The 13928-nt window shown below is 39.3% G+C and overlaps 2 protein-coding genes and 1 long non-coding RNA gene across 3 annotated transcripts in view; 1 reads left to right on the top strand and 2 right to left on the bottom strand.

Moving 5' to 3' along the window:
- The first annotated feature begins 2758 nt into the window (after positions 1-2758).
- Positions 2759-13928, top strand: part of LOC6497781 — a 57450-nt gene continuing 46280 nt past the window's right edge. Inside the window, exon 1 of the mRNA XM_001961403.3 lies at positions 2759-3261. The gene's annotated coding sequence lies outside the window, so the exon portion shown is untranslated. The remainder of the gene's footprint in view (positions 3262-13928) is intronic.
- Positions 4093-4827, bottom strand: LOC26514119. Its single transcript, XR_001408562.3, has 3 exons — positions 4523-4827; positions 4284-4468; positions 4093-4226 (listed from the first exon to the last, which is right to left on the bottom strand). It is a non-coding gene; the product is annotated as an uncharacterized LOC26514119 (long non-coding RNA).
- Positions 5543-7096, bottom strand: LOC6497744. Its single transcript, XM_014906317.3, has 5 exons — positions 6938-7096; positions 6789-6887; positions 6335-6733; positions 5949-6280; positions 5543-5891 (listed from the first exon to the last, which is right to left on the bottom strand). Exons 1-5 carry the CDS (start codon positions 6961-6963, stop codon positions 5650-5652), a joined length of 1098 nt encoding a protein of 365 aa, XP_014761803.1. The 5' UTR covers positions 6964-7096; the 3' UTR covers positions 5543-5649.

The raw sequence follows: 13928 nt of genomic DNA, 5'->3' as shown, positions 1-13928 counted from the left end.
AATAATGGAAAATTAATAATAGACGATAAGACAGCATACTGTAATGGAAAATTCTATAAAATAACAAACTTTAAAAAAGAAATATTCAATAACTATTGTAAACTCTCAAACGAGAGCTCGTGTTTTATAAATCTCTTAAATGGAAAAAAGGCAAACTGTTCAAAAATACGAGAAAAAAATAAACAATTTGAAAATTTAGATGAAGGCGCTATTCTCCTCACTGGAGAAAATATTGTAAACGAAACAAAACTAAATGGCGCATTTTTGATTTTATTTAATGAAAGCATAATTATCAATAATATAAAATACATCAACGAAAAACAGAAAATGTTGGATTATATATCACAGTATAAATACAATAATTATATAATAACAGATTACATATTTTCCAACGATTCCGAACTAAGTTTAGACAACATAAGCATTATAAACCCGTTTGTAAAAATAGGAAATACAAAAATATCCCTTGAACTCATATTATTAATTGTAATACTTATCCTTTGTGCCATATATAAATCACGTAAAATAATATTCAAAATGCTAAAACAAATTCAATTAAAACGAACCAATATTGAACAAGAAATAGAAATTCCAAAAAACGAAACCACTGCAGAATCCATTGCAGAAGTTGAATCTGAAAGAAATATTGAAATAACATTTGCCGAACTTAATAATAAAATCACCTCCCTCACCGCACAATTGTAATGAATCGGGACGATTCATCTTAGGAGGGGGAGAATTAACTAGAAGTTTAAGCCATATTTTATATGAATATTATAAACAATTATTTGGGCACTTGCCACCAAGCTCTTTTGAGTCTTTATAATATAAACATTCCCACACTCGCATCTAGCACCCTAACGGAAGACCAAGCTTGAGAAATGAAATAAACAAATTCCCCCTATTGAGCCGGCCACGGCAAAAACAACATTAGACTAAACATCCGCTAGAATCACGCCACTGCGGCTCCCCTTTTTAAGCATCCGTATTGATACCCAAATTTTCCATGCTGATCACAGCAATCCCATTCGGGAAATTCTCTTCGGAATTCAATTCGTAATATACTTCGGGAAGATCCCGAACCAAGAAGGAAAAGAATCAGCTCAAGCCTGGTCAGTCGGAATCTAGCTTAGGTTAAGATATAATGCCTTGTTAGACTTAAGATCGGAATGAAACCTAATAAAGTTTAAATATATATTTTTTTAAAAGTTAAAACCCGTCGTGATTATAATTTGTATGCGCTAAAAACTTTCTGCGGAAAAAGAGTCTTCTCCGTTTTCATAAGTCAATTGAAATTTATTACACAATACACACCCCAAAATTTCCCCTGAGCAAATACTTTGTTTATCTCTTAAAAAATATTTATATATGGTACGTCGGAGCATCCACCTCCATATTCGGCTTGGCATAATAATTTACAAAGCATTTCACGCTTCGCTTCGCCTGCCATCTGCATTAGCCGCAAAGTCAGTTTTTTGCTAGGATTTTCGTAGCGAACGAATAAATATGTTCTTATAAAATAAATATAAATAGGTCTTCTGATCTATTGCCTATCTGTGTTTCGTGTTAAAACAGGCACAAGTTGTTTTGGAGTGCTGATTAAGACGTTTTGGAGTGCTGGGTAATGAACGTTTTTCAGGTTTAAAAAACAATTAGCTAATGCGTCTGTCATAGTCCTAAGAATAAATGTCATAGTCAAAATATAAATGCAAAACCTGAAATACCAAGGCAGTTGTATGGAGTTCTTCAAATCTTTCCTAGGGGTCGTCGGATGATTATTGACAAAAATATTCCCTTTGTCGCCCTCTCATGATTTTCAAATTATACACATTCGTATATTTAAGTAAACCTGTAAGGATTTAAAATGCATATTTCATTTTCTTGGGTAGGCCAAGAAACAATAAAAAATCACGTCGATGGTTAAATATTTTTATGACATCCACAGAAATGGAAGTCACTCAGCGGCATGTTCGTCTCCACCTTCGCTCCTTTCACTTTTTGAATTACACTTTCATTTGTATGCAAGGATGCGGTGCCCTTCTATGCGATTTTCAAAATTACATTAAGCATATTATGGGCTCTCCCCTTCCGCTTTTTCCAGATTTCTCATTTACTCAGGGGCAGCTAATAAAGTGCAATAAAATATTTTTTAAGAGCTTTATATAAGTGTGTTTACACTGCGAAATATGAATGTTGAACAATTTTAAACTTACTATAATGGGATATAATGTCGGCAGATATACTGATAGACTAACAAATAAGGTACGACATTAACGATGGCTCACACTAATGTCTCACTAACAGGTGAATCCATAATTATTAATAAAGGTATATTAATTACCCCTTGTCATGCAATTCGAAATGGCCTCTTATTAAACCATTTATTAGAAGTTAATTATTTTGACTTATAAAAAGATTCATTTTTTTGTAATCTTCTGCTAAAATGAAGCTAACAAATATGTTCCCTATATTCAACCATAGTTTGGGACAAAAAGAAATTGTTTTCGTCCAATGAGCGAATTCAGAGTGTTTTCCGTATATAATTTCCCAAAAAGGACTTCTGTTCAGATTCTGTTAAATATAAACACCCCCATAATTTCCCAACTGACTCTCCATCGCTCCAAGGATTTTTTGCTGGTACTTCGGCCCTTTCGTCAGGATATGAGAGAGAACACGAAGAGAAAGTGTCTTCCAGAGACGGAGAGAAAGCCCGATTGGTCACGAAAGGACCTACTTTCTGGGCGATGCTGGCGACGATGACGAGAAAAATCAGCAGTTTCATTGATAACGCGCAACGAATTGGATCTCAGACATACGCCGTCACGACCTGCACTGCTCCACAAAGTCGTGAAAAAGGCTGCAAATCAAATACAAAAAAGTCACTAGTCCAGAAAACACCAACACCAAAATAGGCTTAAGACTTTAAGCGTCTCACGACGCGAATTAATAATTGCGTATATGCATCGGACATAAAATTGTGCATTTTTTTAATTCATCGTTTTCTGCAAGGTTACAATGCCTCCAATAAGTCATCCGGAATCATTTCGTTGATTCGTCGGGTGTTTTTCCAGGGTGCGTGTTAATTCCATAGACGAGTGCCCAATGTTATTACACGGACAACAATAACATAATTAATTATTATTGTGAAATAGGCTTTCTCTACAAACAGTTCAGTTTTCTAATTCTTGTGACAAAATGCGGGAAGGACGAAAGAAAATAAATAAAATATAACATAATATTGTTTCTTATTATAACTAACTGGTAAGTTATTTTGCTTATACGAAGTAAGGTTTTTTTAGTTTTTCTGCAACAATATTTTATTTTAGTACCCAATTACGTGCTGGACCTTTTTAACGCATTTCAATTAAATTCATATTAAAATTTAATTAAACAGGAAGCACCCACCAAATGGCCACTAATTAGTTTGACCAGCCTCTCCCAATGGCCCCCAAGACATACCATGACCTTTGCTTGGCCCAAAAAAAATATAATAGTCTCTTATATAGGAAAAAAAAAAGAAAACAAGGAAACACAAATAAGCCCAACGACCTAATTTAACTTTGGGTTTAAGGGAGCACAACGAGTCAGATTTGTTTTGAGTTTTTTCCATTTAAAGCGTCGACGTTTTCATTCAATCTTTTCAACAATTTTTTCTTCCTGCCACTGATTTATCTAAATTCAACGGAGTGGCCGTGGCAGCTTCTCACATCCACAATTTACATGAGCAAATATATTTTATTTTTGTTTTCCCGCGTTGGGCAATGTGGCCAAGGGGCTCCTAGGGTTGCTCTCCGGTCGCCTGTCGTCCAGTTGGCGTCACATAAATTTCTATATATTTTCCGCCAGTTCCCCCAACCCAACGGCCTCAAGCACAATCCTTGGTGGGCTGACAGTGACTTAATGAGCTGCGGAAGTTAATGTGCAACTTGGTCCAGACTTGTTTCCATTTCTACTGGCGAACTTGTTTGCATATTTGGGTTAATTTTTTCTGCCGTATGACTAGCATTTTTTTTAGCCGGCTTTGTTTTTCTGACCTACTTTTGGTTTAATTAACTTGCTTAGCCATTTATCCAGCCCAAAAAAATACTGGAATTGGTTTGGTGTTTTTTGGTTAACATTTTATTTATTTTTTACTTATCAGTCCTCGAGTCCGTGAGATAATGAGAGATAATATCCTTGAAGTATCCATTGTGTATCCTAGATGCCTTTTAGTATATGTGTATAAGCTGAAGAAGAAGATTATATAAGTCACGATCTACTAGTACGAACAAGCCCCTCCTTACCAGCTATTTTCAAATCATCATTGTGTTCTTCCGCAGAGAAAGTTCCGAAGGAGGTGAGGTGAGGATATGTGTAGAGTCTTTACAGGGGTATCCTTACAGGTGTGTCCGCCTTGATCGAATTTGAGTCCAAATTCGAAAAAATTGAGATGGAAGAGCACATTGTTTATTGTGTGAGAGAAGACAATCTAAAAGCCAAAAATATTTGGTTTAATAATTTGGAAGGATTGGGTAACACTTACCACAAGAGTATGCTTGGTTTGGGGTGTGTACGCGTCTGTCCATTGTTAGTCTGAGTGTGAGAGCTCCGACCAGCCATGTGAAGGTAAGCCAAATGTCTGAAAAAAAAATCGGTACTCCGAATGCTTTGTGTAATTCCATATGAACGGAGCGGGAAGCTTCACTTTATGCCTAAAACTAATGCCTAAAAACTTTCTACTTAATTCTAGCCGAAAATGATTTAATATTATTTAAAAAAGCCGAAATAAAACAGAGAATTTTGTGGTGTTTACGGGTTGAGACCCCGAAACAAACTAAATGTTGTAGCTTCTGTGCAACGTTAGGTGCGATGGGATTTGACAAAAGCTACTTCCAAGAGCTACTTTGATTAAAAAAAAATATATAATTTTTCATCCATTGACTACTAGGACCAAAATAGTAATTTTACTGAAAATAAAATGCAAGCTTCCCGCCAAGAGCCCCCAAGGTACATATGTATGTACTGCACAGTCCATCGTTATAGGAGGTTCAACCCGAATGAAATTTATCAAAACGAGTGTTGACTTTTGTGACCTTACAATGGGCAACCAAAGCGTTTACGCGTTTTTTCCCTCTTTCTCATACGAGAAAGAGGAAAATGTGTAAATACCACTCAGCTACAATCAATAGCAAAGAAATTTTTGGGCAAACACGTTCCGTTCTCCTCAGCCAATTTTCCTTTATTTCTGCTGTTTTTTTCCTGCCGTTCGGTTTCATCTTATTACATTCGTGCAAGATGCTTGGTGGCACGGCAAACCGAATATATCTAGAAAATCAGAGGGGGAATTACTCTGTGCAACTCTCCTAAGATTTCGGGAGCTGCCTGACTGCCGCCTATTTGTATGCTCGAGTTCATTAGCGTCGGTTAGTAAATATTTACCTTAGCTGCCTTTTCTGGTTCGTTTTGGCTGAGGACCTTAAATTTTATTTGTCGCCAATACTCTACTGAACCAGTAAAATAATACTAGTAAAATAAAATATAACCAGTAAACAAAAACAAAATCTTAAATGCATTGCTGATTTATTTTTGAATCTTAAGGGTACCGCCAAAGCATGTACATATAAATATTTAACTGATGCATATGAAATATACAAATTTCAGACGAGTGCATTAAACTCTGTCGATGCTAGAAATGGATTTGCTTGGTCCACAAATGCAATGGTCCAACGGGCCGTACCTTTCAACAATACTGTCCTTAACCGCTTCAAGAAGAGCTTGCATATTATAGGGCTTTTTGAACAATGCTTTCGGAAGAATCTTTTCCCCATCGCCACTCCACTTCTGCATACTTGCTACGACATGCTTTAAAAACTTCTTTCTCTTCATAGTGAAATCTCGATATTTTTTCTTTTCTATAGGGAAAGTTAAAAACTAAAATCGATGTTGAAAAATTGTCTTCAGAAATATACCAGCTTCATCATTCATTATACTAATCATTTGGTCTCGCTTTCCAGTGTGTCCCAAGTCCATCGCCCGATGACCGGACACAAATGTCTGAATTATATCGAACAGTTCACCATCCTTGGCTTTCATTGATTTGGTAAATGAATGTCGACGACTACAAATGCCGCCATCATTAAAGCCCATATAAGGCACGTATGTATATTTTGCAGATCTCAAAAAAGCCTGTCGTTGTTCGGAAATTAAGGAGGAATGCAGAAGAGTTTTGTAGCAGGCTTGGGCATTGTAGAAGCGATAGCCGAATGTAACCAACAACTGTTCGGAGAATTTGAGGCATTTTCTAAAGAATAGGAAAAATTTTAAGAAATGTTTAAACATCACCGAGAAACATTACTCGTTATTTCGCAGCGTGTAGACACCCGGCAGCATTTCAGATCCTTTTGTGGTGTGTAGTACCTTGGCCACCGAGTGAATGAGGTCCTCGGCGACAAGCCGCTGCATGATCTTGAGTCTGGTCAGATCAAATATGTGCTTCCGGGACCACCAGCCCCGGAAGAGGGTCTGAATGCGAACGGCACATAGGTTGTAGTAAGCCAAAACAGCTTCCTGCAACCTCTCCTCGGCAACGGGTGGCAGTCTCCTTCTGCACATAAAGCCTCGCCACCACTTCTGTACGATGACTGCCGATCTGGCTAATTTTGCCATGTAGCTGCGCACCTGCCAGCCGCGGACAAAGCGTTGAATACTTCGGGCTGCCAAGAACTGCTTGTAGTCCAGGATGAGACCTTCCGCGCTGCACAATAAGTCCCTTAGCTAATGCTCTCTTTAGTTGTCGAGATTAGACCTACCGAGTCAGATTGTTGGGTATAACGTGGGCTTCAGATTCATTGTCTTCTTCGCAAAAAGCTTCATATTCACTCTCCACTATGACTGGCACATTCCTCAAGCTTTGATAAGAAAAAATTAAACCTAAACCAAATTTATGTTTTAATCTTACATGTCGGAAAATTCGATTCGTTGCATCTTATAGGTGTTTTTTTGTTTAAATATCCAGGAGTGACTGTCGTGATGTTCTCTGTTGACTGAATAGTGAATTTATATTCAGTAATAGGTCAGATCTGACACATCGGTCAACGCCTGCTCAAATACCATCCACGAAAGTAACCAATCCAATCTAAACTGGCGAAGCTTAAGTAGGAAGTAACAAATTTCTCCCAGCTGGAAGCATGTTTTTCTGGAATCGAATAACACATTAATCGCCATTGGAACAAATAAAAACCAATATAAAAACAAAGGATTTTTTGGCCTAAAATCCACTTTATTAATTTTATTATTCGAAACAAGCTCATAAATTTGGGGTTTCCAATAAATACTGTATCCTGACCGGAATTTTGAAGCTAAGCTAATAAATAATAGACAATAAAGAGACCCTTTGCAGTTCTTAAGCAACCATACCATTCTACTTATAGTTTAAGTGAGCATGTAACAATTGAATCATGGGGGTTTTGGGTAAATTCTTAAACATTTTATTGTTAAAAAAATAACATAATAAATGTATTCACTTTTTACTTAAAACTAGAACGGAATATAAATCGAATATAAATAATGTGATGTTTTGGGCTTAATTTTTTTATGTTGGTAGATTGGATGCTTGTTTGATTCTGAATAAACGATTTGGAATAGTCTTATATTTGGGACTGACAATTTTGTACAGCCTACACAGCCTTATTACATTCCCTTCTCGTTACTAATTTAATTTTTCCAGTAACATCGAATATTTTTAATTTTTTAAGTCTACCGCCTTAACGACAAATCCAAAGGGCCAGGTATAAATTGAATTCAGGCAGTTTCCTCCAACGCTGCCTCTGGCTGAGTCGGGAATTTAATTCATTTTTAATGCAGGTCTGACTCACTCGATACTCCCTCGATGGTGCAACTTTGCCACTCAATGGAATCATTTGCCAATGCACTCCGGTAGATCCCTGTTTCGGAGGCGGTGTGTGTTCCACAAGGAGGAAATCAAAAGTTAAAATAAACTTCGCAGTCCTTGTCGTCGCCGTACTTGCTGGTGCGTTTTGTTGTTCTTTTTTTCGGTGCCTGCCGGGGAGCTCCTTATAAAGTTCCAGAATATCCGGTTGTTGCCTTCGGCGCTCATTTTTCGTCCTTATGCAGCGCCTTCCTCTTTTCCACTCCGACCCTTTCGAGTCCCGGCCGAGGCCCCTTGGCGCTGCATCCTTGTCTCGTTTAATGTTTCATTTATTTGTATTTTCGTAGTGAGGCACAAAAAAGGACCAAAGGAGTGAGTGCAGAATGGGTGCTGTTGCAAGGACTTTGGTGTATTGCATTGTTCTTGAGTCCGCTGTTTTCACTATTTGACGCTTGTTTACTCATTTCCGGTTGCTGCTGGCATTGTGTCCTGGCAAAGGACGTTGCTTTGCATGGAGGCTCCTCCCTGCTCCACTGCTTGAATAGTGCAAAGCCAGAAAACATTGTAGCTTCCATAGTTAAAATGCTTTAACGTAAATTTGGTTTCGCAGACGGGAAGTTTTTCGGCAGTAATGACGTCGTCATGAGTTGAGCAATAATTTTATGGTAATTAAAAAAATGCAACTTTCTTGTTATAATGATTTAAAAAAAAATATATGCTGGTGTTTAACTTTGTTATAATACCTATCTATACAACTGGGGGTTTAAGGTTTCTAGTATACTCCAATAAACCGAATACCCAATTAAATAAAGCGCTTTGAAATCAATTGAAATTGCAAATTATTTCAATCCGAATCCGCCCCCTAGAAGCCTCAAGGTTGAACTTTCGCTCTTTCGCCTGCGGCGCGCAAATAAAAACTTTGCCAATGTGGTTTGCGCTTCTAATTTGCCCCAAGGCAAAGGCAATCAATCAATATTCATCAAAATGCTATTTAATTTGAATGCAACAGCCTTGCGCCGTAATGCCGTCACGTCCTCGTCCTTTCCCCCGGCCTTCACCGCAAATTCTGACGGAAGGCACGCAGCTTTCATTACTCGCCGAACTTGGCGACAACGCGAACTTTGAAGTGTGGCAACGACATTGAGGAGCCGCGACGGGGAAATGGGGAGAGCGGAGAAAAGTGACAGGGCAAACTGGAGAGACGTGATGCAGCTCCTGTTCTGGCTCAAATTTCAATCTATCAAGCTTCCAAGTTGCCGTCACTGTCATCTTACCTTGAATATATTAGGCGACGTTAATTGCGGAAACTCAAAAACGCAGCACACCTCGTCGTCATAAGTTTTAATTGGTACACCAAAACATGATAGTTGGAAGCCTGATATTAGCCGTTAGCGGTCAAGACCCGGGTAAAAATTCCCTCACATGTATTTGTATGGATCGCACATACAACGTCGATATAAAACTCCGATTGCTGGTTTTTTCTGCTTCCATTTTTTTGTAGCATATTTTATTGGTTTATTGATGAGAGATACATACGGGGGAAAAAAGGGTCAGACGAGGTCTGACTCCCAAATTGGCAGTTGTAAATTTCGTGATGCCCCTCAGACAAGCCAAATAGGTGGATTTGTTGAACCAAGTAGTTGGGGTGAGAACGGTGAGCGCTGATAAAAAAATTGAAGGATACCCGAATTGGGCATCTGGAGGGGCTTAATAGACATGCTAAGCTTGAAAAATACTTAAATCAGGTGTTCAGTTGACTCTGCCCAAAATTAAAGGTTCCTTGCAAGCCAATATAAATTTTATTGGCTTTACAGACGTAGTTACACTATCCGTCTTTTTAAAGGAACGGTCGAGAGGAAGAGGAAATAATTTTAAAGACCACAGGAAACATGTCCTTGTGCTGAAAGTTAAGACCACTTAATGCACGCCAAAAGCAGTTTATGTGTGTATGTAATGCGGCCATGCTTTCCACCTATATACAATGGCTCATAAATACGCTCACACATACAGCCACTTACATAGGCACACACACGTACAGTGTCACAGACACACACTCCCATAGCCAAACAAGGCCAACGACACATGTTTTAGGTTTTTGGCCCCTGAGCCTGCTTCAAGGCATCATTTAGAATCCCTACTTGCGTATGCGGTGTTAATAATGCCTTTGATGTGTGTTAAAGACAGCTTCAGACTACGACATCCAGAGCTAGTCATGTCCATTGTTGTTTTCCCATGCTGCCAGCTGCCTGCTGCATCTGAAGTCTGCCAAATGTTGGAAAATGTAAACACAATCCGCTGGCAAATAGATTGCAAAGAAATGGTGCCACAACTGGGTAGCTGGACGAATTTATTTTGCACATGCTCCTATCTTGCATTGTCATAAGTTCATAGCGCAGAAATTTAAAAGTTCCAAATGACATATTTTTTTTTATGAAATTACTCGGAGTTATTAATAAAGTCTTAATAAAATGGAGGCCTTTAAAGATAACTGCTAAAAATATCAAATTTCCATGGTGAATAATCAAGCGAAATATTTATTAATTGACTTTCCTATTTAAGGCTAAGTATTAAATGGATCAGAAAATTGCTAAACGAGCCCAAGGGCTCCAACAATGTCGTTGTATATATTTTTTTCGCCTTTAGCCATACCCACAGAAAGGAAGTTTTATATGCGTATTACGCATACGCAGTGTTGACAAATTTTCGTCTGCCCAAGTCGTTGCGAGGCTCTCGCATCACCTGAGCCGCAGATGGGCAGTTGGCTTTAATGGTCTGTCACCGCCCCTTACCCTCTCTCCATTCCTCGCAGAGAAACCGGTAAAGTAAGTCTATTAACGGCAATGACAAAGCACGCGAAAAGCTAATGGTGAGACTCGCCTGGCGGGGGGCGGTTAAGTAGTTTGGCAAGTCTATAAAAATGTATTAACTGCCGGCCCAGAAAGGGAGGTGAAAATAAAGTCATAAAAAGAAGTGCTGTGAGAATGGGCGTTGCTCCTTCAGCAAAACCAATGGCCGTAATATGATAATCATTGCGTAGGCCCATACCCACAAGGGGCGTGTGAAAAGTGGGCAAATGATGCAAAACTGAAGGCTGAGCTGGGGAACTTTTCTTCTAGGCCAGCAGCAAATCCATTAAACCCTTATGATGCACGAGTACAAATAAAGTGAATGAAAGCCGGCAGACAATGGGGAATTCCAAGGGGTAATGCTGAAAACAAAGAAAAAAGTGGAAGGACTGGAAAAATCGCTAGAAAACAAAAACATGTGGGCGCAAAGGGGGCGTGTCAAAGCATATGCGAAAAAAGAGCAACCGCAAACAGAAACGGTAACTAAGAAGACTGCAGGGCGAGTGGGTAGGGAGCGTGGTGAAAGGTTTTTTTGGCGAGGAAGTGGGAGATAGACAGGGCGAGCAGCCCACAAAGTGAGCAAACACTTGAGTCAAGTGGTTAGCTGGTTAAAGCGGCTGACGGAACCCTGCCATGAATACCAGCGTGAGTATGGGTGTGAATGCGAGTGTGTCAATGGGTGTGCGGGTGAGTGGATGACAGTGCGAATGTCAGTGCTGGCGGGCGAAAGTTCAGTCAAGTGCAATGCCAAAGAGGCCTAAAGGTTCTTTGCTGAAATTATAAACAGATGTAGGAAAGTAGATTAGGTGGATCAAGTCAGTACAAGTGGGTAAGTGGGCCAAGTGTCTCATGGCGAAGATAAGCCGATGAGAATTATGTACAGCTGTGTAATATTTCTCACGGCAACTCAATGCTTCGCCACTAATAGTTACCTGCTAAGCTAAGACATTCTACCATTCAGGACATTCAATTTTGCCATTGAACAATACCAGTCATAACATGGCATACAGGTCGTATGGGTAATTCTTAGTACACATCACTCATACGACACATACACCAGGTACTTCAAATATTTAAGTTACACATTTTTTTTATACATAAATATTTAAATATAAACATATTATAATTAAGGAACGGGGTACTATGAATATTGTCTTTGTTTTTTAATATAACTCACAAGACACTCTTCAGAGTAGAAAAAAGGACACAATTGTTTCACAATTGTTTCAAAAATTCATGTTCCTAAACTTCCACAGTCTTTCCCCAAATATCCCACCGAGGTATCTTGCCACTACACCATAACACATCTTCTCAAACTTTCGCTTTCAATGGCAGAATTTTGTGGCACTTCTTCGCTTCTGCCTTATCTCATATCCAAACGAGCAGGCACCGAATTTTAACAATATGTACAAGTGCACACATAACCCGATGGTTTTCCCAGCCACGGTTCAGATTTCAATATCTGAGTGAATTTGTGGCATTTTCTACAGCGACAAACCTCAAAAGGACACCGTGAAAATAACAACAATACAATGCACGATACTTCCGCTTGTCTGTGCTGTACTCTAGCAACAATAACAAGTTAGTTTGTGCAAAAACGTAACGTATACGCGATGTGGGTTTTGAAAACAAGAAGAAAGCCCGAAAGAGATACTTGCATTAGAGTCCTGAGCTGCACCGCCGGGCATCCAACTAACAAAAGCAATTTTTTTGGTATGAAAAATATATATAAGCACGAACAAACATACAAGAGCATATAGAAGCGAAGAAAGTTTAAATCAACTTGTGGGAATTTAGACAATTTTATAAACATGCATACGACTCGAAGGATTGCAAAAATATAAGTTGGCGGACATATATAAATATGCGGAGGTCTATGAAGTTGCAAAAGAAAATACTTCGATACACTGAGAATATATACACCTATATTTCTAAGAAATAGAATGGAGCTCAGTAGCTCGTATGTTTCGTTAGAAGACTATTTAAGCTAACTGATGGGACTATACATAAGACTTTAGCAGTTTGAAGGTACTTTAAAGTTCCCAGGTATTTTTTTCTGTGCTTATTTGTGGTTGGTATTGCATACAGTAGAAATTTAAAAGTGAGCCCAGCCGCATCACATCGCGCTATCTGCGGATGTTCTACCCGCTTACTACTTGGCGAGCTTACTGGGACACCCGTGGCTGGTTATTTTTGTTGTTCGTTGGTGTTTATGCAAATGCTCGCCCTGTGTGGGGCAGCGCCAAAGGGAGATACGTGCTTTATACGGGTATGTATATTCATGAATGTATGAATAACTTGCCTGTATAAACAGAGTAACTGAATAATAATAACAACAGAGGCAGCCGACGGGCGGCGGCCCGCAAAAACTTAAAGAAAATGTCGCCAACGAAAAAGTTATTTCCTCTCAGGTACAAAAAAAATACACACAAAACTGTTATTTTATTTTGGTGGTATAATTTCAAGATCCCTAAACATAGTTTCCCAGTGCAGTACCCCTTTTTTCCTTTCAGTCTATGATCTAAATAGCTGCCAATCTGTCAAGAGAAAGATTGAAGTCCTTACATACATATGTACATAAGGACTTAAAAATAGAAACAAATTCCAAACATATTGTGATTTTAATTTTCTAACTCACTTGCCACCAACCAACAGCAGGTCAGTCATCTGTTGGGTATATTGCCACGCCCCCCTGCGCTTCCATACGTTTGCCATTCGGTTGCACATTGAAGCGTGAAACTTGTGCGCTTGTCGCAAAAATGCTTTCCGTCAGCTTTCGTTTCGTTCCATTCCTTGCGGTTGCCCCACCAAAAACAACTTCAGTTCTCGAGGAAAATGGGACTGCGATTGGGAAGTGGAAGCGGTGGTAGTAGTAGCGATGGTGCGGTGGCGGTGGTGGTGGAAAATGTCGCCACATAAATTACCAAATAGAGCAAAACCAAACCGTAGGAATCAAGCTGCCAGGCAACAGACCTATTGCATCTCACCTTTTTTTTGCCCCCTCAGCTCGACCTTCTCCCTTGACTTTTTTTGCATTAGCATTTTGTCGTGGCTCCCGCCTGCGCACCCCGGCCCCTGTCCCGCCACCATTGTCTGCATTTTCCGCTGTGGGTGCTGTTGCCACTTGTCTCATTTCGAGCGCTGTCAAGCTGGAGAAAAGTAAATGCACAGCGCCATCTTGTGGCCACCGACCAAAGGAGTCCTGCCACAGCCCG

The sequence above is a fragment of the Drosophila ananassae genome, chromosome 3R, assembly GCF_017639315.1.
Source record: "Drosophila ananassae strain 14024-0371.13 chromosome 3R, ASM1763931v2, whole genome shotgun sequence".
Taxonomy (NCBI): domain Eukaryota; kingdom Metazoa; phylum Arthropoda; class Insecta; order Diptera; family Drosophilidae; genus Drosophila; species Drosophila ananassae.
Note: the sequence above shows the minus strand (reverse complement) of the source record. Positions and strands in the feature narration are given on the sequence as shown.